The 26711-nt window shown below is 41.8% G+C and overlaps 2 protein-coding genes across 10 annotated transcripts in view; both read right to left on the bottom strand.

Moving 5' to 3' along the window:
* Positions 1-18673, bottom strand: part of MKNK1 (MAPK interacting serine/threonine kinase 1) — a 43585-nt gene extending 24912 nt beyond the window's left edge. Inside the window, exons 1-3 of one of the 6 annotated variants that reach the window (XM_035122506.2) lie at positions 10599-10866; positions 2851-2963; positions 1682-1778 (exon numbers count right to left, since the gene is read on the bottom strand). In XM_035122506.2, coding sequence (XP_034978397.2) covers positions 1682-1739 — 58 coding nt within the window. In that variant the 5' untranslated portion in view covers positions 1740-1778; positions 2851-2963; positions 10599-10866. The other 5 variants (XM_035122508.2, XM_060276926.1, XM_035122514.2 and 2 more) reach the window with 5 other exon arrangements.
* Positions 18674-19570: 897 nt separating this feature from the next.
* MOB3C (MOB kinase activator 3C) overlaps positions 19571-26711 on the bottom strand; it is a 34102-nt gene continuing 26961 nt past the window's right edge. For all 4 annotated transcript variants that reach the window (XM_060276927.1, XM_035123433.2, XM_035123434.2 and 1 more), the window contains exon 4: positions 19571-21182. In XM_060276927.1, the coding sequence (XP_060132910.1) occupies positions 21153-21182 (30 nt within the window). In that variant the 3' untranslated portion in view covers positions 19571-21152. The remainder of the gene's footprint in view (positions 21183-26711) is intronic.

The raw sequence follows: 26711 nt of genomic DNA, 5'->3' as shown, positions 1-26711 counted from the left end.
GGAGCGGTACCTATTTATCTACTTGCACTTTGACGTGCTTTCAAACTGCTAGGTTGGCAGGAGCTGGGATCAAATAACGGGAGCTCACCCCGTCGCAGGGATTCAAACCTCCAACCTTCTGATGGGCAAGCCCCAGGCTCTGTGGTTTAGACCACAGCACCACCCGCGTCCCACAGTGCCACCCACATTCAACTAAATGTGTTTTAATACAACTGCCAGCTTTGTTTGGTCAACTAGAACAAATCACAAGAACTTTGGAGTAGAAAAGAGAAGAAAGAGGCTTCTAATTTTGGAAACATTAGAAAGAAGAGACTTTGAAGCCCTGCTAGCCTCTTGCAGCCAAATTTGACAAACTTCAAGATTTCTCTCTTCTAGTTCTTATTGAAAGCGAGCAGATTTCTGTCCATTCATGGTACAACGACCATGGGTTCCAGTGCCACTAGTGACAGTGTGCACTGAAATCAACGTTGATGTGCCGACTAAATCTGGGCCTTCCACTTATCAGCAGTGGGTCTCAGGCTTTCATTTTTGAAACTGTATTTAGCTCTGGTATATAATCTGACAAGAAAACAAATATTAAAGGTAGCAGTTCTCAATGATGAATAGCAGGTGTATTAAAGTATTAAAATGATGTATTTGCAGGAAAGTGTTCTATTTATTTAAGGTTACAGGTAGGTAGCCGTGTTGGTCTGGATCGAAGTAAAATAAAAAAATTCCTTCAGTAGCACCTTAAAGACCAACTAAGTTTTTATTTTGGTATGAGCTTTCGTGTGCATGCACACTTCTTCAGATACGATTTATTTAAGAATGTCAAAATGTTTAGCAATATTGATATTTAATTAACTGGCTAAAAAAGGCTATGAGCAATTTAGACTGCACTGTCCAATACGATACCAATATTTAGGGAGTAAAACAAAGGATTGGAAAACTGGAAATTCAGTGAAGAAGTTCAAAGCCCCCCATGATATTCTTGCAGAAAAACTGGTAAAATGTTGGTTGGATGAGGTAACTGTTAGGTGGATTTGTAGCTGGTTGACTGAATGAAACCAAGGAGTGCTCATTAATGGTTCCTCATCTTCCTGGAAATAAGTGATGGGTGGGGTGCCGCTGGGTTCTGTCCTGGGCCCACAGTTTTTCAATGTTTTTTTTTTAATAAACAACCTGGATGAAGGAATTGAGTTACAAGAAAGAACTCCCTCAGGAGGTGGTGAACTCTCCTTCCTTGGAGGTTTTTAAGGAGAGGTTAGATGGCCATCTGCCATGGATGCTTTAGTTGGGATTCCTGCATTGCAGGGGGTTGCACTAGATGACCCTTGGGGTCCCTTCCAACTCTACAATTCCAATATTCTATGAATTATTGCTTAACTGCTAATGCTCAGTTAAGTAGGTCAGCAGCATAGCTGCCAAGTTTCCCCTTTTCTCACGAGGAAGCCTATTCAGCATAAGGGAAAATCCCTTAAAAAAGGGATAACTTGGCAGCTATGGTCAGCAGTATATACGTGGCTAGCCTATATTTACCCATATAGATTAAAAAGTCTACAATGGTCAGAGCAAAGGGTATCTTGCCACCCATCTGCTCGGTAGGCAACCATGGATAATTTTGTCCTTTTGAATATTTTAAGGACAAGTGTACCATAGGGATAAATGTAACCACAGCAGTTTAATATTCAAAGCAAGATACCTGGTTTATGCTGGATTGGTTTCGCTGAAAAGATGGTTGGTGTAGCCTGGCAACACATTTCACCCACAAGCGAGCTCAGTGAAGGTTGGCTTTGTGACTGAAAGTAACAAAACCCTATTTAGTTTTGCAGGTTAGCGCCTAGAAAATACCCACACTATGCAGTATACAGTACAGGGAGATATAACAAAAGGCAAACCCTCAACAACAGAGGTTACCCATTTACACATACAAAAGAAAGCTTATCCCTTATTTGCAGCTGCAGAATACATGCATATACGAGCTAAGCAAACTCAGAAGACAGAATTAACACTTCTCTCTTGATGCCCAGTCATTTGCATTTGTGCATATTCCTCACTCCTTCCCTTTGTTTTCCTCATTGCATATCTTAAGCCAAATTCCTAGGAGAGAAGTATCTGCTTTTCTACATGAAACTCTGCATGGCACTATAAATAAAATAAATAGGGCAACTGGAGACATTTACTACCTCCTAGTCCTAGTTCAACTTCTTAATAAACTAGTTCACCAGAGGCACATTTTCCAAAGCTGCATGTTTCCAGGAGGGCATTAATTGGGAACACTAACTCCTAGCAATCCAATGAAGAGACTCTTCATTTGGTGAAGATTATATAAGGGCAAGGGGTGGATAATGTTAATGGGGCAGCACTCAGGGTTTCCCAAGGACAGAAAGTAAATGATGCCATTTGATCTTGACTGGGCAGATTTTATGTTCTGAGAAGTAAACCTTTCCATTCTCTCTCTGTTTCTCAATTCCCTAAAGCAGAGTACTTCTCATGAACAACTGTGCACTGCAACTACGGTACAATTCTCAAGCAAGCTGTGGGTTCCTGCAGACAAAAAACTCACACTTCCCCATTCACAGCAGAATGCAGAAATGGATGTACGTATGCATGCCATGCAGTTTTGCGCGCCCACAGAATTTAGTTTTCATCAAAAGAGCAATCTTTCTGTTGTTATGGTTCTGAAGTCTGTTTGCAGCGCTCGGTAAAAACCAAGAGCTGCTGACTATATTTTCTAGTAGTCAGATGCCCACCCCCAAAAGAAGAAGGGTAATGCATTATGTGAAATGGTAAGAATGGAAGAATTGTGCCAAATATCACAAATTACACACACATGCTTAATTTATATATGCTGATTTTGATTTTGCAGACCTCTTGGTGCAGGGAGTACACTCAGGCAAAAGAGATCTCAGCAGACTAAGTGGTGACTCCACTGTCTCCGCAAAACACAGAGAAACACAAGGCAATCATTCCAAAGCTGACCCCTGGATAAGGAACAAACAAAGAGTGTATTCTAATTCAAGCACTCTTCTGCACGTTTTTAAAAAAGCACAGTTGTTCTCAGCATGTAATGCACAATCAAGACTACTAGAAAAAGACAACCACTTGCACTTTTGCCTGTAAGAATCTCACAGCTTAGTTCTGCCCCATTTTGTAAGCACTTGTTTCAGTATGCCCCTTGCCCTATTGGTGAAGAAAAGGAGGAGCATCCCAGGGCCTTAAGTTCCTCTTGTCTCCTGAGCACAGGTCCAGAGGAACCATCACCAGCACACTTGGGACTGAGCTTTAATCCTCACCGATCCCAATCTACCCTGCCCCACCTATTTATTAAACAGACTTTTAAAAGGTGCCTGCCTTCAAAAAGCACAGTCCTTTGGATGGCTTTTCAAACTGGTAGACTGCGTTGTTGCATTGGTGCTATGAGTTTGGTTAGTTTGTTAATAAACAAGTATATTTGCAATGCAGTTTCAATGAACCTGGGATCCTCTGCATGCCAAGCATGTTCTTTGCTACTGAGCTATGGATGATGACTTCAAGCATTGCTTCATTAGGAGCAGCAAAAGATGAAAACATAGCTCAAGATAGACAGATGAGACTATTCATATTTATAAAGAGACGGATGTCACTGAGAACTGGACACCATATTTCCCCCCAGTCTCAAATTTCTAATGGGAGAGTGCACACACAGCAAAGATGAGTGATACTACAGGTCAAATGCAACAACTTTCTTAAACAGATTTAAAAAGTTATTTTCCTCCCCTACATTTAGTGTATATAGCATGTGAACCAACATTTTACAATTCCCCAAGCAAGAACCGTTATTTCAGACATTAAAGGATCTTATGAATAAGCTTCCCAATATCATTTCAAAAACTTGGGGTTTATCTCCTTACCTAATATAAAGATGTAAATTTTCCAGGGAAAGTATGTTTTGATTATATGCATTTGTAGGCATCTCTTTTCTCAAGAGAACCAACAAATTATTTGGCAGTGTGACATTAAATTTATTATATCTTGTTATATATATGTCACATTCTCTTCCTCCTCATCTACCCTCCAAGCAACCATTCATGTATCATATTTAATCACTACAATCCCTGATTGAAGATTTATTCACCAGCATGAACCATTTTTCTTTGCACACATTGTCCCGAAAACCAAAGAGACTAATTCCCAGGGAAGTTTAGTCCAAGAACAACAGTCTGAATTTGCCATGTAGTTAACAAAAAGAAGTTCCTAGCCTGCCTCTCACGCCACATATACCTTTGAGGTCCAGAAAAAGAGAGTGGCAGAGTCTACAACTGTAAAACCTCACACTGCCTGGAGATTTGTGTTCAACATAAGGAATGAGCTACAGTATTTAGTTTATAAACCTCATTTTAGATTTACTATGTATCCTCCCAGTAAGGGTGGAGTACAAACTGACAACATGCTCCTAGAAATAAACAGAAATAAAGCAAAACAAGAAAAATGAAGCATGTCAGTAGGAACAAAGTAGAACAATATAACAAAATTTGCAAAAAAAAACAAACCCCAAGCTGGTTTAATTTTGTATTCTTAGTACTAAAACAAATGCAATGTGGATATAAGAAGCCTCAGAGAGATAACAGTGAAAGTGAATGAATATATTTCTTTCTATATAGGGAGTCTAGAACTGTGACTGGACTGAGTCACCAACTATTATTTAATAGAAGCAATCTATCTGTTTAATGCATATGCTTCCATACAGTCTTAGCTAATAAATTAAAATTTTATATATAACTTTTAATCTGTGGTTATTATTTTATAATTGTTGACAGCTTTGTCCTTTGAGATTTAAGAGTGAAGTTTTTATAAAAGTTATATTGGGCAAGATCCAATGTTGTGCAAATGGATTTTTCTCCTCCTCCTCCCAGCAAACTCCCAAGTGCTCTCCAAATATCCTGTGGAAGGTTAGGAGGAGAATGACTCTGAAAGGTCCACTCTTTGAAACGAAGGACCAAAAAGAAGGCCTGTGAGGATTTGCTTCCTTCTTTCCTTCATCTCTTTCTCTCTCTCTCCCCAGCTGGAGAGGGAGCAAGCAAGGAGGGAGGAAATAAAAATGATAGGTTGGGTGCAGAGTAAGAAAGTGCTCTACACTACCCAATAAAACCTCCCTAACTTCTGAGAAGAACAAAGCTTGTTTTCCCTGAAACTCTATTGGACTCCTCCTGCAATTTGTGAGTCACTCTCTCACTCAGCTAGTAACAGCCAAGTTCACCTTTTCTAAGTTGCTCAGAGTGTTGCATACAATGCAAAATGGAACCAGTACTTCCAGTACTTGCATCTAAAATGCAGCCACTGATTATCTACGCCTCTTCAGGCTCAGAGTTACCCTGCTGCAAGGCATTTTGGTCAACGTATTTGATTGTCTGGCAATCTGAAAAGCGTTTTTGTGGATTATTCCCCAATTACCAAGCCTATGGAAGAGATAAGCAGATTGGATATTGAGATACAAGTCCCATCCACACAATTAAAATAATATTATACCCCTTTAAACAGTCAAGCGATCCCCCAATGATTCCTTAGAATTGTAGCTTGTTATTGGTACTGTGAGGTGTTAGGAAGCCTCATTTCCCTAACAGACCTACAATTCCCAGGAAAGAGAGATTGACAGTTAAATCACCCTAGGAACAAGTTTGGTGAGTGAAATAGGGAAGTCTCAACAACCTTAAGGGGACCCAGGTGGCGCTGTGGTTAAACCACTGAGCCTAGGGCTTGCCGATCAGAAGGTCGGCGGTTCGAATCCCTGTGACGGGGTGAGCTCCTGTTGCTTGGTCCCAGCTCCTGCCAACCTAGCAGTTCGAAAGCACGTCAAAATGCAAGTAGATAAATAGGAACCGCTACAGCGGGAAGGTAAACGGCGTTTCCATGTGCTGCTCTGGTTTGCCATAAGCGGCTTTGTCATGCTGGCCACATGACCTGGAAGCTATACGCCGGCTCCCTCGGCCAATAATGCGAGATGAGCGCAGCAACCTCAGAGTCGGTCACGACTGGACCTAATGGTCAGGGGTCCCTTTACCTTTACCTTTACAACAACCTTAACAAACTACAGTTCCCAGAATCCTTTAGGGGAAGCTATGGCTGCTCAGGATACTGCTTTAAATGTGTGGTGTTGATTCACAGTGTAGCACTAAGATGGTGTAAGTTTCAATTGAGAATTGTAGCTAATGACAAGTTAAATATGACTCAGCAATGTAGTGCCACTGCAAAGAATGGCAATGCCATGTTGGATTGCAATGATACGGTACTATGTATGACGCTGGAATTTATTTTGCATTGGCAAGGCAGCGGCAAGAGGAGTGCTTTCAGTTCTGGTCAACATGCTTAAAGATATGAAGCAGCTGGATGTAAGAATAACAAACATGAAAAATTAAGACATGCAAAGAAATACCAAAAGAGCTAAGTATTGAGAAAATACAACCAAGAGTCTTCGGAAGCATTTTTGCCTTGAGAAGCGTGGGAATTGTTTATATTGGCTAAAACAGATGACAAGGAAGAATGTGCTCAAACCGCATCCAAAGATTTAGGCAGGGTATTAGGAACAACTTTCTAAATGTAGAAATGCTGGAGCAAAGCCACAGGCTGCATTGTGCTGCAATCCAAATGCCTTTTGCACTGGGCTAGAGGGCAGGGGAAAAGGGTTTGGACTGGGTGAATGTTCCCCATTCTGTCCACCAAACAGGCAGATGGAAGGACCACTATCCGAATACCCCACTGGTGCTAGCCTGCAAGAACCCTCAAACCAGGACATTCTGGGAGCAGGGAGGGAAAAGAGCTGAGCCAGGATCTTCTGGATCTGAACCCAGTTCCACTGCAGTCATTCTGCAGTGATTTGCCTGCCGCCACTGCCTTTTGGCAGCACGAGCAATAGGGCTGCAAATGCAGAACTGCCTCTGTTGCTGCCTATCCAGAGTTTGGACTGTCCTGCCAGTTATTAATTATATTTATGGGCTGCCTTTTAGCCATTGCATCTGCCTATGGAATCTAGAATAAAAAGATTTTTTTAAAAGAATTATTAGTGGATTTTCCAACATGGGTGGATTTTAAAGCATGTTATAGACCAGGCATCCCCATACTGCGGCCCTCCACATGTTTTGGCCTACAACTCCCATGATCCCTAGCTAACAGGACCAGTGGTCAGGGAAGATAGGAATTGTAGTCGAAAACATCTGGAGGGCCGAAGTTTGGGGATGCCTGGTATAGACAGATTCAGTCCTCAGAATAGAAGCACTGAACAATCATCCCTGCAGATGTCAACTTGAAGCCCTTTGGGTGGAGGGGGGAGAGGTTTGGGTAGGAACCAGTTTCTAAACCTCCACAATATGTTAGGATTCTTCCAGCTTTGGAGACCTCATTTCTAGAAAGATGAAATAGTCAGTGGCATGTTTAAGACAAAACCTCCTCCTAAAGCCGTATCATAGAAATTTTTAAATATACAGTACTGGTAAATACATTACAGTATTGGACATGAATGTATCAAGAAATCTAGCTCCCTTTGGGAGGAAGGGTGGGATACACATTTAATTAATTAATTAACAGCTCACGGACATGAAGAGTTAATCAGAGGCTCTTCACATTTTACCTCAACAGAACAAGGGAAGCTCTTCCGTTCCAAAATATTATTGTGGTTTATCACATCTGGAAAGACTGAAAGTAGCAAAATTATCCCTGACCTGTAAAACAGGCATAATATTGGTGAGATTCTCAGAGTTCTGTACACCATCTCTTTATGTGACAATCACAGGCACTTGCCATTTTAAAGTAACACTTGCTACCTACCCGATTTAAATGTCCAAGCTACAAAGGGTTATAACCTCTCATGAGGGGCACTGACAGGATCTCATCAGAACCCAATCAAAACTGACTTAAAATATTGGATGGGTTGCATCATAAGATCAGAAATTACTGGTTTATTGTTACAAAGCAAATAGAGGTAGCCAAATTTATACAAGATAAGGTCCTATACGTCAGTCATTAAGATGTCCACAACATATGTTTCACTCCCAGCCCTTTAAAATTATACTACCTTTGAGTCTCCATTAACCCATTAAAATCCAGGCCTAAATAAGAAAATCCAGTCCTGGGGTAGGAGAATTCTTCTACACAATCCTTCTAAAATTAATTAGGACTGTTTTTTAAAAAACTATGCTTTGAGGTTCTTCCTTATTTATTTATTTATATATCCCACCCTTCCTCCCCAAAGGAGTCCAAGGCAGCAAACAGATACACAATTTAAAAACAAAAACAAATACAGTACTTTGCCCTTCAACACCAATAATCCTGTGTATGTTCACTCTGAAGTAAGCTCCACTATGTTCAATGGAGCTTAGTACTTGAAAAGGCATTGCCCCCAAGTAAGGAGGATTCCAGGATGCACCCTAGAAAATAAGAATATCCCACGATATCTGTCAACATTAGTTGGCCATGTAGTCAGTGCTGGATTTAGGTATAAGCTAAACAAGCTATAGCCCAGGGCCCCACTCTCTTGGGGGCCCCAAAAAAAATTAAAGGAAAAAAAACCTGGATGTACATTTCCAAAATATAAGATAAAAAACAAATAAAATAAAACCTACAGTACATACAGCAACAGTGTTATGTGCTGTGTAGGCTCCTATGATGTAAGTAATGGGCCCCGTCTGCTAGCCTGCTCCCTAAAATATCACTAGTTTGCTCATTTCTATATCAATTACTTTGATAAAATACATATTTTGTTATGTGCAAATGGCTTTAGGTACCCATTAGGTCCATAAATTACCATATAGCATATATTCAACAACAAAAAACAGTGGCAATTTTTTTGTTGACAAAGGACAGCTGGACATAGAAAGGGCGCCATTACCTGGTAGCTTAGGGCCTCATCAAACCTAAATCCGGCCCTGTGTGTAGTGCAGAACAAACACACAACTACAATGAGCTATGCCATTTCCAGGACCATATACAGAACTATCTCCAAGAACATCTACTGTAGTTTCATTGACAAGAAAAGGAGGGCCTTGCCCACATCAATTGATGCATTATTTTCAGGCAATGGATGAGATGTTATTGCATGTCAGGCAAATTTTTCTCTTTAAGAAATACACAGAGGGCCTGGTATTAATAGTAGTAGTAGTAGTAGTAGTAGTAGTAGTAAATACATGCATATGAAGTATAAAATAGCATTTGAATGTAAATATAGGAATGTACAGCATCACCATTATTCAGAAGGTGGAACAATTTATAACCCCAGCAAAGGCACTTAATTACTGTGCAAAGAAGTTGTGTGAACTCGAAGTTAATATCCACAGGACTCTTTTTCTCAAAGAACAAAACAAAACCCGAAGATCTGTAGAATCCAATTTTCATAGAGTTAAGAGGAATGAGCAGGTGAACTCCTATGAGAACAGGATGGAAAATATGTGGCTCTCCAGACGTTGTTGGACTCCCCCAGCCCCACCAGCATTGTAAATGGTCTGGGGTGATGGGAATTGTAGTCCAACATTTGGAGTACTGCAGGTTCCCTATCACTGTCCTATTGCTAGCTGTAGCAATATGTACAGGGAAGGCCAACACTTACTTTCACATTTTCCTGGCAAGATTTCAGAAGCAATAGATTGCAGAACTAGAGGGACCATGGTGTAATCCAGTGAGGCAATTCTTACATTCTAAACTTTGAGGGCAAAGGAACCACTACTTCGTGCTCCCAATACCTGTGCGCACGGCTACTGCTCCCGCACAACCATAAATACAACCCTAGGCTGCAACAAAGCTTACATACAACCCTTGACAAATTCCCAGAAGTGCACTACAAAGCAGACTCTGCCGGCTAGAAAAGTGTTTCTGTAAAAACGCAAATATTCTTATCCTCTCTCAGCTCAATGTGTTAGTCCACTAAATAGATACTCTTTTATCTCCTTGTACCTTATCTAGTATTCTTCAGTTTAGCGCAGGCACAGTAACAGCCACCTACAAAACCAAATCTCAAATCTCATCGTAAGTTTGACAAGTTGGAAAAAACTTGTCTTCCTGATGCCTCGAGTTCGAAAGACCTTCCAGCTCCTGCATTAACTTACAACTCATATGGGGAAGTCGTACATTCTACCACTCCGGAAGGAAACTGGGGGCGTGCAGAGCGCTGGAGCGTAACCCACCACTGCTAACCACCAGACCAACATGGTGAGAAGGAGGGTGGGGAGGAGCACCTCTACTCTATCCAATTACTCCTCCTATTTGTTGTGCCACTTTACGTATCCCCTCATCAGGGAGGGCCCCTCCCCTCCCACTTTCCCCATTCCAGAAAGAAAGAAAGAAAGAAAGAAAGAAAGAAAGAAAGAAAGAAAGAAAGAAAGAAAGAAAGAAAGAAAGAAAGAAAGAAAGAAAGAAAGAAAGAAAGAAAGAAAATAATCCTCTGCTCTATGGACGGCCCCCATCCCTGCGCCCACACTGTTTCCCACGCTCATCCCCGAGGAGGTCCAGAAAGTACTTTCTGGCAGAGCTCAGGTGAAATCCCCAAGACACAGGAGCATCATTGCAGAACGCCTCTGAGCATGTGAAGAGCTCCTTTCCTCCACTAACAACGAGCCTCCTCCCCGCGCTCCCTTCCCGCCCGGCTCTTAACTCACCCATCCCTTCGGGCTCAGAAGAAGCTGGGAGGCCCCCCGAGGGACAGGGCTTCCCCACAGCAGCCTTTCCTCCGCCGGCGCCGGCCGCTCCTCCGAAGCCAGCTCTTCCCCGCTCCGCCCACCTCCGCGGTTGCCACGCCGCGGCCCTCTCGCTTAGCCACGGGGAGGAAGGGCGAGCGAGAAAGCGCGGAGAAGCTCGCCTACAAGCTCCCGCCCCTCAAGGGTTAAAAACTTTAAAAGGCCGGGCCAGCGCATGCCCAAGGAATGCCTTGCCGGTCGCGGGAGGAAACGGCGCACGCGCGCAAGGGCAGGCCGGGTGGGGATAAGTCTGTGCACATGCGCAAAACATTCCCAAACGAGCTGGCTCCCTCTTTTATCGTGCGGGGTATTTTTTCTCTCTCTTTCGATTCTGGATGGCAGACGCAATAGGAAGCCCGCGTTGCGTTGGGAGAGCAAGCGAGGCATCTCCATGGCAATGGGGATGCCAGAAACGCTGCTTTGGCCGTTGGTTACTCTACTACTCATAGTCCAAAAGATGTTATACATAAGCACAGATCCCACGCATCCTAATCTGGATCCCCGCTTGCTGCTCAAACTCTGGCCTGTGAAGTCATGGGAGAGCTAGGCTATGCTTAACTGTCATAGCAAAATAAGTTGCTGAATTGCAACTCATTACCAAGCTTAAAACCATGGAGAGACCTGGTCTGAATAAAGACATTGGATTCTTATCTCATTATACATGATAGAGCTATCTTTAGCCATCTCACCCCTTGCTTTTTCCTGCAAGACCAATTGCAGTCGTTAACAGTCACCAACAGGTTTACCACTCCTATCAGCCTATCACCCATTCCTACCACCCTTCTGAGTAATACCCCTGCCCACCCTCTGACTATACATAAGGGTCTGGTGACTTCTGTTTCAGTGTATCTGAAGAAGTGTGCATGCACACGAAAGCTCATACCAATGACAAACTTAGTTGGTCTCTACGGTGCTACTGGAAGGGTTTTGTTTTGTTTTGTTTTGTTTTGTCATAACAAAAATCACACCCATGCAGAAGAATCCAGAAACCGCCTAAATCAGGGAACTTGAGTATCTAGGGTGGGGCTAAGAAGGCCAGTGCAAATGGTCTATGAATTGTCTCTTGAGCAAGCCATGAGCTTAATTAAGGTAAACCCATTGCAAAGAGTAAGGGAACAGAGCAAGGCAAAAGTTGGGACTGTGAGGTATTGCATTGCATTGCATTGCATTGCATTGCATTGCATTGCATTGCATTGCATTGCATTGCATTGCATTGCAGGCCGGAGTTGAACTCAGTGACCCTTGTGGTACCTTCCAACTCTACATTTCTATGATCCTACCTTTGAAAATGTGATTATCCTAGATGTGAAATGACATCCATTCTAGGTATGAGTCAAGACTACAAACTTTTACACCTACCTAACTCTTGAAAATTTATCATACCATGCTCATGCTACTTTTCCCCCCTCCAAAAAGCAATATGTGATACATTTAAGCCCCTCAGCAATCTTTAGTTTTCATATTGCTGACAGCTTGCATTATAAAAATTTCTTCACCTTCCTGCTTACTTTCTCTTCTCTTCTTGATTCACTTAATCAAGGTTGATACATTGCATAACACATTGATTTCTTAAGAGATTTGCAAGCCAGGAAGAAAAATAATAATCAGCAAGGGGCTCCAGGATTCCAGCTGCCTACCAGCCCATCACGCAAATGGAAGTTTTCACTGTTGGTTTTTGTCCTCAGGAAATTTTGTCTTCAACCAAGTCTCCATACAGTATAAGCAATTTTTGTTTTCCGATGGGCAACTAACAACTAGCAGAGTGGGATGTAATGTCATGTAACACTCTGTGCTACTGCAACTTAAGGGGGTGGGGGGGGTCAGGATGCTAACAGATTAAGCCTTGATCTGAGTAAATAGTGAATATACACTGCAAGCTTTTGTTATTGGAAGGACTTTACTTGGGTGGGTATGTTATTGTACTTTCTTTCAAAGCGAGACTCCAATCCTAGAGTTTGCCATCCTTTACTCAAGGATAGTTGAAATGCTCTTGTCTTCCAGCAGGGGAGACCTTGAGACAAACTGTTAACTTCCCCTCCTTCCCTACCTCTACCCCTAAGTGCCAGTCGACTGACTTTTACCTTGATGCCTAGAGGACAACCTGTGTGCATCTAAATGCTGTCCAAGAAAAGAAAAATGAATCAGTACAACATCAAAATATGAGGGTAGCCAGGTGGGGATAGGAGGCAGCTGCCCCCCCCATCAAGTAAATAAATAAAAATACTTTTTTAAGGTTCTTCTTGTTGCTGCATTATTTCCCTAGTTATTTCTAATTCACATTCCATCCCTTAAAATTAACCTTATTTTACAATAGTTTTTTTATTAAAAAACACCTATTATCCTTAACCATCAGCTGATGGTTAACCAATTATCATTAATTAGTCAACTAATTATCATTAATTATCATTTTGGAAATTATCATTTCTAAAATAATTTCTTTTCCTTCATTCTGCTTGTATGAAAGCCTAATAGTTCACATTCACTAGATGTTTCCTTCTTCTCAGTAGTACAGTCCACACCAAAGATTCCAAATCTGGATCCTGCATTGCATCTTGTTATAACCTGTTCCTCTCTTTTGGCAAGCCCTGTAACCACAGAGCATTGTCTACTCATTTATCTCCTCCTAATAACAAGAACTTTGAACTTACTGTAGTGAAATAATATACAAGGACATCTTCACTGGAAAAGCATCACATCCCAAGGACCTGGAGCAAGTGCTTACTCATTGTGTCAGCTTTCCCAGAGCACCTGGGAAATCAATAACCATCCAATTTAGCCAGATGTAACTTGATTCCAGTTAAGAGTAAGAGGTTTATAAATAAGCTCCCTCTAATTTGACTAGAAATCAGACTGGTACGCTGTCTTCAACTTTGTTAGCAGTGTCACACAACCTCTGACTGCTGTAGAATTCCTTTTTTTCAATTCACTCTCTGAAATATACACACGTATCACCCTTGGAAAATGACCCAAAGCCTGTCATGATCCAAGGAAAGAGAGCATCTCTTCCAGCAGGGTGTATGTGACCAGATCACTTCCAGAAATAGCTGCTATGAACTAAAGAGGAAGAAATGTAATCGACAGACTTGTGACTCTAAGTGTCAAGATCCTGTGTAATAAATCGCTTGATACTATATGTGTTCTTACTTTATTTGACACAAAGACAGCTGGCTTTGCTGAAGGCAGTAACCAATTCTAAAGTGGCTTTCCAAGCAATGTGGGGTGTGGTTTTTGAACTTAAAAAAGAGAGAGAATGAAATCCAAGCCTAGGTTATTATCCTTGGTCAGCTATGATCTCACTAGCTCTATTGACTTAAATCCTCATATTACAAAGGAAACTTGAAGTCCACCATGAGTGTTCACCTAAGGAGGAAGCAAGAATGTGCCTCTTGTTTCATTGCAACTAATGCCAAGAAAAGATATAAGGTTGCATCCAACATTAGCTCTACTCAAAGAAGCACAGTGAAATAAAAGGCATGGACTCACTTAGGTCCATTGATTTCAACGGGTCTATTCTGAATAGAACTTAGTTGGCTATAACCCATAAATTGCACAAGAGTTCAATTTTCCTTTCTCCCCATTCCCCTCCCCTCAAATCTGCTCTGGAATCCCTTAATGGTACGGAGGAGGTAGAAGCAGCATAGCTGTGCAGGAGGATGCCTGCCCATTCTAAGGTATCTCGTCCATGGGCAAAAATGGGCCATAGTTTTATGGATTGTGACCATTATCCAGCCAGATCAGAACAAGTCAGACCTCTCTGAGGATTGTTCTTTACCTCCTGGACTTGCCCTGGGCAATCTTTCTGAAAAGGTCTGCAGTATTTTCCAAAAGCCATCCGTGTAACCATTTTAAACAGCCACTATCAGACGCACGCATGTACATGTACACACAAATGCTCAAAAGCCAATACCAAGAATGCCTTACAGTATTAAGAAACTTTAGACTGATTTTATATTTTGCCGCATTAATGTAGCCTAGTTCTGATGTTAAAAACATTTCCTTATTGCTATCTTAATATAACACATTAGAAAAAGTAGTAATACGGAAATAGTGCTTAGTGCCGCCCACAACCAGTCACCTGCAGCCTAAAAGGAACCTTCTGCAAGTCTCAAGTTGTTGTGTTGTGTATCCAAAAGACTACAGGCACAAAGCAGTGCTACTTAAGTTCCATACATTTTTTGCATCTGGTGGCCCAGGTTTTAATTTGGCTACTTAAACTGACACTATTCTTTACTATCCAGGTCTTCTTGTTCTTTGGCGATCACTCGTAGCCGAGTAAGATTGTCTTCCATAAACACGGTTTTAACAATGGGTCCGTAAGTGACTGTGGAGGCCAATTCTGGATCCACACGTCCTTCCACAGTGCGGACATTGGTATCCAGGCGGGAGTTGAGCACGGTGTGGATTTGCCAAGCGTGCCTTCCTCTTAGCATGTTTTTCCCTTGCGTCCTGAGATCGAGTTTCTTCAAAGCCCATGACACCTTTGGTAAAGGCTGTTCTCCAACTGGAGCGCTCGCAGGCCAGTTTTTCCATTGAAAGTTTTTTGAAAGGTCCAGCGTAAAGCTTCATATGCAGAGTTAAGCAGAAAGCACTCTAAGGCAGTGTTCTGCCATGATTTGACCTGTGCAACAGTGTTTTCCCCACTCAGCATAGAGCTCCCCAACCTGCAATAGTGCATTTCTTCCTAAAACATTTCCAACTGACTCCACCACAAAGAAAGTGGCAAATGCCCTTTTTTATTTGAAGAAGGGGGTGGACAAAAGGTCCTGCTAAGGTGACCTGGTTAAAGGCAGAAGGGAGGAAGTTAAGCAGGAAGTGGATGGTGCTGAAGCGGGAGTAGAAGCACAAAGAAATGTGAAGCAGGGTCTATTGTGTAAGCACATCCTGCAAACAACAGAATGCACTCACTCCCAGACTCTTACCTAGCGTTATGAATGGATTGACATGCACTTAGATAAGAAAATTCAGAAGGAGGAACCATTCAGAGCTTTAGAAGACAAGGTACAGAAAAACGTTTCTAAGACACAGGAATTTATTGGGACAAAAGTAGAAATATATGGTTATGTATATGGTTATATAATGTGTACAGTGGTACCTCGGTTTACAAACACAATTGGTTCCGGAAGTCTGTACTTAACCTGAAGTGTACTTAACCTGAAGTGAACTTTCCCATTGAAAGTAATGGAAAGTGGATTAATCTGTTCCAGACGGTCCGTGGAGTACTTAAACTGAAGCGTACTTAACCCGAGGTATGAGTGTACCTGAAGCGTACTTAACCTGAAGCAAACTTTCCCATTGAAAGTAATGGAAAGTGGATTAATCCATTCCAGACAGGTCCGCAGAGTACTTACACTGAAAATACTCAAATCGAGGCGTACTTAAACCGAGGTATGACTGTAGTCCCAAATAAGTTCTGCTGGTATCACAGAATGAGAGAGACTCAAGGAATCATATAGGCTAGGTGTGGGCAGATTTCAGACTTTGGGGAAACTACTTTGGTTTTTCCCCAGAACCACAAAGTCTACAAATGGGCGAGTTACCCATCACAAAATAGGGAGTGGGGTCACCTGGAAAATGGCAGTGTAGCAGCTATAGCCAATTACTTTCATGAGACAAACACTGGAACGTCCTACATCTGAGTTGCTATAGATAGGAGAGTTTAACAGCCTACATTGCAGGATAAAGTGTCTTTTGTTCCTGCTGTTACTAGACCACTGAGAGTCCAGATCCCTTGCTCATCTACTTCAAATCTTCCAGCAATCTACAAGCAGATTCTTTTTATCTTCTATTCATGCTACCAGATGTTGTTGGGGGTCTGACTCCCATCAATCCCAGACAGCATACTCAAGTGTCAGAGATAATGGGAATTGTAGTTGTGGTCAGGGTGTGTGGATGATGTTTCCATGGAGACCTACAAATCAAGTCAGAACTTTTCCAGTTGCTCAGATAGAAGCTTCCTTGCTTCAAATCTACATGTCAGCTTTCCCCTTTGCATCAAAGCACTTCATACACACAGAAATTAATAACACTGTATTATCTGTAGTTGCTGATAAATGGTGCAAGAAAAATGATCGTATCAGCATCCAAGCCTCATAAACAAAGTCTCAGTGGGAGGGCACAGAACATGAAGAGGAGAAAATGGTTCCCACTCAATATAACCATAGACGTCCAATGCAATTTAGGATGACACATTTTGAGTTAAGGACTGAGTCAATTATGTTGAAACATGTCTGTACCAAGGGAAAGTATGGTACGTTTTCCAAAAAAAAAAGCATTTCGCTTTTCTCCCACTGACATTGATAAACAGACTTACGGAATGATAAGAGCTGGAAAAACCAGGAAGTCAGGTAATCTATCTTGTTTATAATGAATCAGAATTGTCCTCCTACAGCAACACCCAGGTTTAGTTCATCCAATGTGAATACCTTTGGATTGCTGTAACTAGGTCATAAAACACTAACGGTTAAAGTCAGGATTCTGTAAAACACACCCACATGACACTGTTGTTGTCTACACATTGCTGGCTTAAAATGCAGTTAGGTCATTCTTTTCCCTAACTTGGATTGAAGGTGTTTTTAGGGAAAACACATCAAACCACAGCATTCCACAAGAAACAACAGGGCAGATAGAAGCAGTGGAGGCTGGTCCACTAGGGCATAGTCTTCCCAAGAAGAATGACAATAAATGTTGTTTTTTTTAATCCCCCACAAAATCTCAAAGCTACACACTATTTATTGTGCCACAACACATTTTATAATTCTATTTGAGCTCAGAGAAGTTCTGCAAACATTTCTGTCAAATCTACTGTTCTCTGGTCAATCAGCTCTCTTGACAGCCAATCCTAAATCCAAAGTATATTATGACAGAGAGGTTCCTTCCACATGTCTCTAAGCAGAAAAACCCATATGACTGGCTGGGCTGCCAGAAAGTCAAGCTCAGTAGGAAAACTCTTACTCTAGCTGTTCTTAGGAGGCCTGTCCAGCACAGCTACTATAGCAGGTATGGGAAGAGTCGGGACTGTTTCAAAAACAGTCCACTGTAGTAGCATCAGCCCATCAGAAGCATGTGTTAGTTCTGAGAATGCTCAGAGCTGTTTCTCTGAAGGTCAGAGAAGCAACATGGAGTGTTTTCTACTTTGAGGAGCTTTTTCCGTTTCATTTCATATTTCTTTTGTGACCTTGCTAGAGAAAGAGCAAGCAAGTGAGAGTGATTCTCTTCCTGTAATAAGTATCTGTTAATTGGGAGAAGAGTTGGTGGGTTGTGTACGTGTTGCAACAAACTCTGTATTCACCATTTCCATGCTTGAAACAAACCACTGATCAACTCAGATTTCAACAGGTGTGGCAAGCCCACAGCCTATAGGCTGGCTCAGACCTGCCAAGCAACCTCCAATTGCCCACTAATGCCCCAGCCAAGTGGGTATCTTCCAAAGGAGTGGTCCTTCCTGTTTCCTGAGCAACCATATACTACCGTAGGCATGCAAGAATAATAAGAAGAGGTGCCTTTGAAAGGTCAGGAAGAGGCACTGTTGGAAAGCACCTCACTTCTTGCTGTAGTGAAAAAGATAGTGTCCCCCTCCTCACCACAATGCTGCAGTTTGTGGTGGCGGTAAGCTCTGTCTTTCTGAAACACTTTCTCAGCATTTGAAAGAGAAAGTGAATGGTGCATGGTGAGTTTATGTCTCTGTGGTCTAAATATGTTCTGTATATGTGGTGAGGGCAAATGCGCACACACGTAAGATATGTTTGGCACACCCTCCACTGCCTTGTGGCCCTTGGTGAAGTGGCTGATTTCCAATAATGCCTTCATACCAATAACACCTTCAGGCTGAAAAGGATTAACCATCCCTGTCCATGGGAAATGACATCGTCAAGAGAAACCCATGTTGCCATTTTGGGTGGCTTATCAAGAATCCATAGTGAGAATCAGCGAATCCCTAGAGAGCAGAAGATTTATGATTGCTTCAGAACATGCCTGCCAAAAGCATGTTGAAAGGTTGCACAACAAATAACTCAAACCACATTATCACTAGGCCGATTGGGTTATGTCAGTTTCGGCCCAAATATTTTTAAGCATCTCAACGCTCTCATGAAAGAACGAAGGCTGAAATGCGATCGACAAAAAAGTTGACAATGACCTTTGGGTGGTGAAGCTGTTGAAAAAATTTAAAGGAAGGGAAAATACCAAAGAACTACAAATAAGAACGCCTAATACTTCAGTTTTTCTTTCCTTAGGAGAAATTATTGTGGTAGTACTGGTATGCATTGGTCTTTATCTTGCATCCCTTTTTCTTTTCTTATTGGGAAAAGACACATATAAGATACAGGTTTTTCATGACATAAATAAGTAACGATTTTCTTTCTCTGCTTGCTTACCTGGAGAAAATATAACATCAGGATTTTTAATGTCACAAATAAGTGCTGTCAGTTCAAAAAAAATCTGTGCAATTTTAATATTTAAATTTCACTGACAGAAAAAGTAGGACAACCCAAGATATAAATATTGTTGTAGAAAGTATAAAATCTTGACTAATAAAACTCATTGATGCATGTGGCTCAGGTCACTTAAGGAGGAAAGTGAAGAAAAAATATTGTTCCCTCCCTTCTCATAAGAGAGTAGCAGTCAATGGGGAAATGATCACTGGGTTTTATGGGGAAGGAAGACTCATGGCTCAGTGGTAGACCACACATTTTGAATGTAGGAAAATCCCAGGTTCAATTTTTGGCACCTCCAGTTAAATAGCATACAGTAGCTCTATACATGCTTATTCAGAAATAATCCCCACTGTGTTCTAGAAAGCGAGTTTAGCGTTGCAGCTAAAGTATCATAAATAACTGTCGATAGGGAGTCTTGGGCTAGAGGAACCATTAATCTGACTCCTTCTAAAGCAGTCTGTATTTTCTATAGTATTTTCTATAGTTTTAAAAAAATGCATCAAAGCTCCTCAAAAGTACAAGATCTGCATGTTCCATAACTTCAATTCTCTTTAGCAACTGTTGATTGTTTTATGGCACTGATCCCATTTCTGGGATTGGTATCAGTCTTTGTAGGGCTTGTGCTTCCCCCTTGGCACACACATTGGCTCATTTACTTGTGCAACCTGAAAATATGTATTCTGCTGGCACCCTACTGGGATGCTCCTGCCTTCTGTTTTTGATGTAAAAGGTAAAGGTAAAGGGACCCCTGACCATTAGGTCCAGTTGTGACCGACTCTGGGGTTGCGCGCTCATCTCGCATTATTGGCCGAGGGAGCCGGCGTATAGCTTCCAGGTCATGTGGCCAGCATGACAAAGCCGCTTCTGGAGAACCAGAGCAGCACATGGAAACGCCGTTTACCTTCCCACTGTAGCGGTTCCTATTTATCTACTTGCATTTTGATGTGCTTTCGAACTGCTAGGAGCTGGGACCAAGTAACGGGAGTTCACCCCGTCACAGGGATTCGAACCGCCGACCTTCTGATCAGCAAGCCCTAGGCTCAGTGGTTTAACCACAGCGCCACCTGCGTCCCTCTGTTTTTGATGTACTGGACTGCAAATATTTACATGTGGGCTGTTGTGTGGATGCTCTGAAAGCTAAGGAAAAACTGAAGCAAATTGTTGTTTCATTCCACCCAGTTCTATTACAGTGGTACCTCCGTTTACAAACTTAATTCGTTCCGGAGGTCCATTCTTAACCCGAAACCGTTCTTATCCTGAGGCGCGCTTTCGCTAATGGAGCCTCTTGCTGGCGCACGACTTCCGCTCGCATCCCGGGGCAAAGTTCGCTACCCAGAACACCTACTTCCAGGATAGCGGAGCTCGTTACCCGAAACGTTCGTAAGGAGGACGGTACATAACCCGAGGTTCCACTGTACTATTAATTTCTACGAATGACATCTTACTGGGGAGGGGGGGATGTTCTTCCAATCCAGCATTCCCAGTAGTCTGGTATCTTCCTAGCATCTCTGGTTCTCCTGACGAAAGCATATAGAGAGAGGAATAATCAGTAGCTCATTAAAAATAATAATGGAGGAGGGTAGGGTGATAGTGAACCATTTCCCCCCAATGCGGTACAAGGCAGGGCATGTTCCTTGTGAACCTTCTTCACTTTGATAGACTAAAGGGGATGAACGTAGTCTTCTATGTGGAATAAATTCATCATTTTTCTTCGGTTCTCGGTGGAGGAATTCTCAGGTTATTTCCCCCTTTGCACTTCAAAAAAGTGTGAAACAACTTAGGAGGAGGTGGGTCTCTGGTCTGGAGGACAAAATGAAACCAAAATGACACACAGCTCCAGCCACTAGGGCAGAGTACAAGAGACAGGAACATACTGTTATTAGGTCCATACTGTATATCTACTGGCCCTACTGGGGTCCACTATTTCCAAATGTTTCAGTCCCTGGAACACAAAGTTCCTCATATTCCCAGCAGTAGTCGTTCAGATCACCGTGTGAGGCCCTCATGAGGACAGCTTGTCCGTTCAAATGATGCCCGAATGATCTTAATGGCAAATCCTTTCTGTCATTTCTTTCTGTGAGGGGAAAAAGAAAAGAAATGTAATTTTTCTTGGAAGACGTCTGTGTCCACAAAACCTTTAGGAAAACAACCGTATGATTCAACATGGTGTACAAAGGACCCTCATAGGGTTGTGACCTTTGAAAGTGATTACGGATGGTCTAGCCACTCATCCCATCCATGATGCAGAATGGGTACAGGATCAAGAGGCTTTCTGTTACCATGTTATAATCTATGGTATTTAATCATTGCATACAAAAGTGGAAAATAGCCTACTAATGCATAGTAATAGCTATACCCTTTTGTTATTCTACACAGTAATTTTAGCTTTCATAGCAGATAGGACAAAAAAAATAAATTATGGCAGGTGTTATACCATCTCCCAGGCAATAAGTCTTAAAATTTATCTGAATATGCTGCAGTTCTACAACCAAACAAAGAATCTGTTTTGTAGTCCAACTTTCTAGGGATACATATGAAAAGCATAGTTGCTGGCACACTTTGCTGCCGACAGGAGCCCACTCCCACCCACACCCCCAACATATTTTCCCCAAACTGAAACAAAATTTAATTGGTCAGACAGCTAGGCCTTCTCCCCAAAATATGTTTTGATGGAGAGGAGATTCCAAAATGTGAACAGTCTATAAACATTATCAGTGGATAACCACCCCTGCCACTGAGGGTCCCCTGTGCAGTATTTATTTATTTATTTATTTATTTATTGCATTTTTATACCTCTGAATTATTCTAATTTCTAACCGTGCCTCTGATACTCAACCCACAAAGCAAGTCTTAGGAGGAGACCTTGCTCGATGGTATTAAAAGCTGCCAACAGAATAAGAAGCAAGAGCAGAGTCAGTCTCAAAACCATGGCTGAACCTGGGGAGTCTGTATCCTTTAAGTACTGCTGCAACTGCTCTGTCACCGCATTCTCTACTGCCATACTCAAGATAACTGGACAGCAGTTATTGTCAACTGCAGGGTCCCAGGGTGGGCTTCTTCAGAAGTCAACCCATGGCTGTTTAAGGACAGCCTGTGCTGCTTCGGCATATAGCGTGAGTTAGGTGCAAAGGTTCCCTTCCCCCAACAGACTGTTCCTTTGATAGAAGGGCTCCTTTTGTAATCCCCATACTGCACATAGGAGGGAAAGGGACTTGCCCTTCACCACCTAAATAAATTCATGATTTCAACCAAGGCATGCCTGGTGCACAATCTTCCAGTCTGCTTAAATTACATTGGTTTGATCTGATGGATGTTTGCAATATTTCATTGAATGTGTCAGTTAATGCCAGGGAAATATATGACTCAAGACTCTGGATTAATCTGTTGCATAAAAATAATAATAATCCCCCTTCACTTATTTCACAATAAACTCTTAACATTTTTGTAAGAAATCTGAGACAATGCAGTGATATTTTTTTTCCTTGGTAGACATTATTACATTTCTAAATTGATTTCAACTTAAAACAGCCTAAAGCATTTAGGTTTGAAAGAAATAAGATTCTGAAGCAAGACACGGGAAGCAAAAAATAGGACAGAATTTCAGTGTCTCTTTGAGTTGCCTTGGTGATAACCAAAGGGGTCAACAGAAGCTGATAATCCACAAAGGGTTGAGTTGGGTCTGAAAAGAATCCAATTTCGACTTCTTCGCTGTTTTCCTTTAATACCATGAAGAAAGCATAGGTAACAAAAGGAAATATGCACAATATGTGTAAAAGGGAGTTAAAAACAGCATCCTATCAAATATCACTTGGCGAGAAGAAAGGAGGTTGAACTGGTGAGTGACATTTACATATAAAGAGTTTTTGGGTTTGGATTTATATAGCCATGTGTTTTATGTGCAAAGGATTGAGGAGCATGGGAAGAAACGTCATTTGTGAATGACGATGGAGAGAGTGTCTTTATGATATTTGAACAGTACGGTATTGAAAGAGAAGCTTACACAACTCAATGAAAGCTTATCATCTGATAATCACCAGGTGAACTACTCCTGTGAATTCACCAGAAGCAAATCCATAGGAACAGAGGCACCAATATAAATGCATTATTGTGGCATGTGATCAGTCACTTGTCTAAATCAGGAGTGAGGAACCTTCAACCTGTGGGCCAATCTTGGCCTGACTGGGTGTGTGGGTGTGTGTCAAATTTGGCTTGTAAGGTCATTTTTAAAGAAACCACGCCCACCTGCCAATTAGCTGATTTCACTCCAAAGGTGGGTGACCTCAGTCGCTAGCAGGCTGGTAGGAATTGATCCTCTTCCCTTTCTGGTAAATCATGCATGCAGCCAAAGCAGTAGGATTTAACTCCAGCACATCGGCTGATGGGCAGGGGTTAAATCCTGCTCAGTTCAGCTGTACATGCCTGTTTCATGTTGGGAACAGGCTCACAGAGCCAAATCTCAGTGTGGGGCTCTTTGAAAGCCCTTTTGCCAACAGCCCTGAACTGTTTTTTAGACCTCCAGGTTTCAGTCCTGTTCCTGGGGCATCCATGGTCATGACAAACCAGTTTTCTGCCATGCTCATAAGCTGGCATTTTCTTTGCTATCACAAACATTCCAAATGCCGGTGGAAGTGGGAATTAGCAAATTTGAACCTTTGAGTTGCATTCGACACTGCACAAGCAGAAGTCCACTCTATTGCCACAATAGAGTTAGTAAGGGCAGTAGGAGGGGTGGAGAGACAGACAGCCAACCACATACGAAGAAGCGATGTCAGCTGGTGCCAAATAGATTCTTTTGAAGAAGGCTTTGATCTGAGGACAAAGGGTTAAGCCCTGGAAGCAGAAGCCCACAGCATGAGAAGCTGGAAAAGACAAGTTGCAAACATCTTGAATGCACTTGGTTTGTATTAGTCCCATTGTAGCTACACTGTTTCTCCTAAAATACAACGTAGCCATAAAATAAGCCATAGCAGGATTTTTAAACATTCAAGGAATATAAGCCATACCCCGAAAATAAGCCATAGTGGTTTGTTTGTTTTAGGAAAAATAAATATAAGACGGCGTCTTATTTTCGGAGAAACACGGTAGTGGGCTTATTCTTGTTTTAAGCTAAATGAAAACTGAAAACATGTTCCATTATGTAACATTTGCCTGTGCAATCCAAACATTCATGACCATCTTCAAGTTCTGAAGAATAGCAAAAACAAAAACAAAACAAAAAAACAGAAACATCAATTCCAGGAGTCTGTCTGCCTGGGGAACACAGTGGGAGTTTCTGCATTTCCAATCAAGATCTCTTAACGCTTCTGTTAAAACAATATTTCCCACCCCCACGGCCTAGTCATTCCACCCACAGATCTGAAAACTTGAAAAAAATGAGTTGAAGTATATTATTTGCAAGTATTAATCTCCCACTCGTTTTTAGTGAGGAATATGTGTGAGCGAGTGTGTACACATGCAGCTCTCTCTCTCTCTCTCTCTCTCTCTCTCTCTCTCTCTCTCTCTCTCTCTCTGTGTGTGTGTGTGTGTGTGTGTGTGTGTGTGTGTGTGTGTGTGGCAAAGACTAAATAATCTCAACAAAAGCAACAGATTTGTGCCAAGGAAAGCAGGGGTATATCTAGGGGTTGGTCCCAACTAAGGCCACAGGCCTGGCAGGGGGGGTGCGCAAAAAACATGCCTCTCTACTCTGGCTCAGAAGCAGCTGGATTTTCAGACTGGCTTTCACTTTAAACCAATAATAATTATTTAAGCATATTATTATTGTTGTTGTTGTTGTTGTTGTTGTTGTTGGCTTAAAGTGAAAGCCAGTCTGAAAATTCAGTTGTTTCTGATGCTGCTTCATTTTCTACCTTTACTTTCACACTTCAGATTTCCAATTTCCCCACCTTTTGTTCACACTTTCTCCTACCTTCTGGGTACCACCTCCACATCAGCTTGTTTAAGTCCTTTAATTTTTCTTCCTGACACAAACAGTGACCCATCTCTACATCAGACAACATTCGTTATGCTGAGAAGGTCCCCACAGCAGCTCCTGTCTTTCCCAGAAATAATCCCAGGCTTTGCCAATCTTATTACTTGTTGCAACAAATCTGTTTTACCCTAGCAAAACAAATTATTGTTTCCTTAGGAGACACATCTCTGAAATTAGTCTCAGGCCAAGAGAATAAAGCCATTCATTTTATACAACCAAGTAGAATGAAGGAAATTATCTAGAGGCTCAGTTCTGAAAAAGAAGCCCAGAATGTTTAATTTAAAGTATTCCAAACCCGGTAAATTGATGGGGGGAGAATCTAGCCAGGAAACACACACACACACACACACACAGAGAGAGAGAGAGAGAGAGAGAGAGAGAGAGAGAGAGAGAGAGAGAGAGAGAGAGAGAGAGAGAGATTTTTTGAAGATATCACTTTATCTCAGCTCTACTTTCTCTTCTGTAAAATGGAGAAATAATGACATAATTTGAGGTTATTACCAGCTGAATTGCTTCTGTTATTTCCCCTTTCCTTAAAGAATGCATGACATGAGATATTGAGGGGAAAGGACTGCAGAGACGTGGAGTTGGGTTGATGCCCAGATTTCAGAAGTCATCCAATCTCTTGAAGTCTCACCTACCCTCTGTGATGTGGTGCTTCCATTTCATGCTGATCTAGCATTTCATCCACAACCACCAGGGCCAGGAAGAATTTTGGTTTTCAAAAACATGAAATCTTTTATCTGCCTTTGTGAAATGCAGTGAAAATTGATGCTAAAAACAGGGATTCACTTTTCTTCCACTTATTCATAGGCTCGCATGGTTCCTCAAGGTCATAAGAGGCCATAAGCTCTGTCTCCATACTGCAATATCATTTAGAGATGTAGCTATGCCTATAGGTTTGTCAATTCAGAGAGCACCTGAAACCATAGTTAGAAAAACCATGGTTTGCACTACCATGGTTTATTATTCTGGTTTACATTCCTGACTTAGTGATGATATGTAGCCTTTAGTACATTTCATTTCAATACCATATTGGATGGTTACTTGCCAACTCCCTCCGTTGTTAGTTGAGGACATTTCAGTATCCTTGCTCACTAGCATACATAATAAAATAATCATGACTCATGACAGAGGGGAAATTATTTTTTGTGATTGTGTTACACGACTGAGATAGCTCAGTTGGTAGAGCATGAGACGCTTAATCTCAGGGTTGTGGGTTTGAGCCTTACATTGAGCAAAAGCTTCCTGCATTGCAGGGGGTTGGAGTAGATGCCCCTCGTGGTCCCTTCCAACTCTACAATTCTTGGATTCTATCAATTTCATAGTGAATGTGTTAGACAGACAATGCTTGCTGGACATGGATCACTTTGATAGCGGGAATCAGCTGTGCGTGTTATAATATCCCAGTACAAGAAATTAAGATAAATCCATATATTCTTTGTAGAATATGTGGTTGGAAAATATGGCACAGGGTCAGAAGCATATAAATTCACACTCGGAAACACGGCCAGCAAGCAACACTAACTGGGAGTTATTGTCACTTTGCAAGGACAATTGGGGAGAAACTTCCTCTTATTATGTCTTAAGGGAAGCAACAGGAAGGAGGGAAGTGGATTAAAATTGATTTGTTCT

The sequence above is a fragment of the Zootoca vivipara genome, chromosome 7 (genome assembly GCF_963506605.1).
Source record: "Zootoca vivipara chromosome 7, rZooViv1.1, whole genome shotgun sequence".
Lineage (NCBI taxonomy): Eukaryota > Metazoa > Chordata > Lepidosauria > Squamata > Lacertidae > Zootoca > Zootoca vivipara.
The sequence above is the reverse complement of the archived record's forward strand: the minus strand, read 5'-3'. Positions and strand labels throughout refer to the sequence as shown.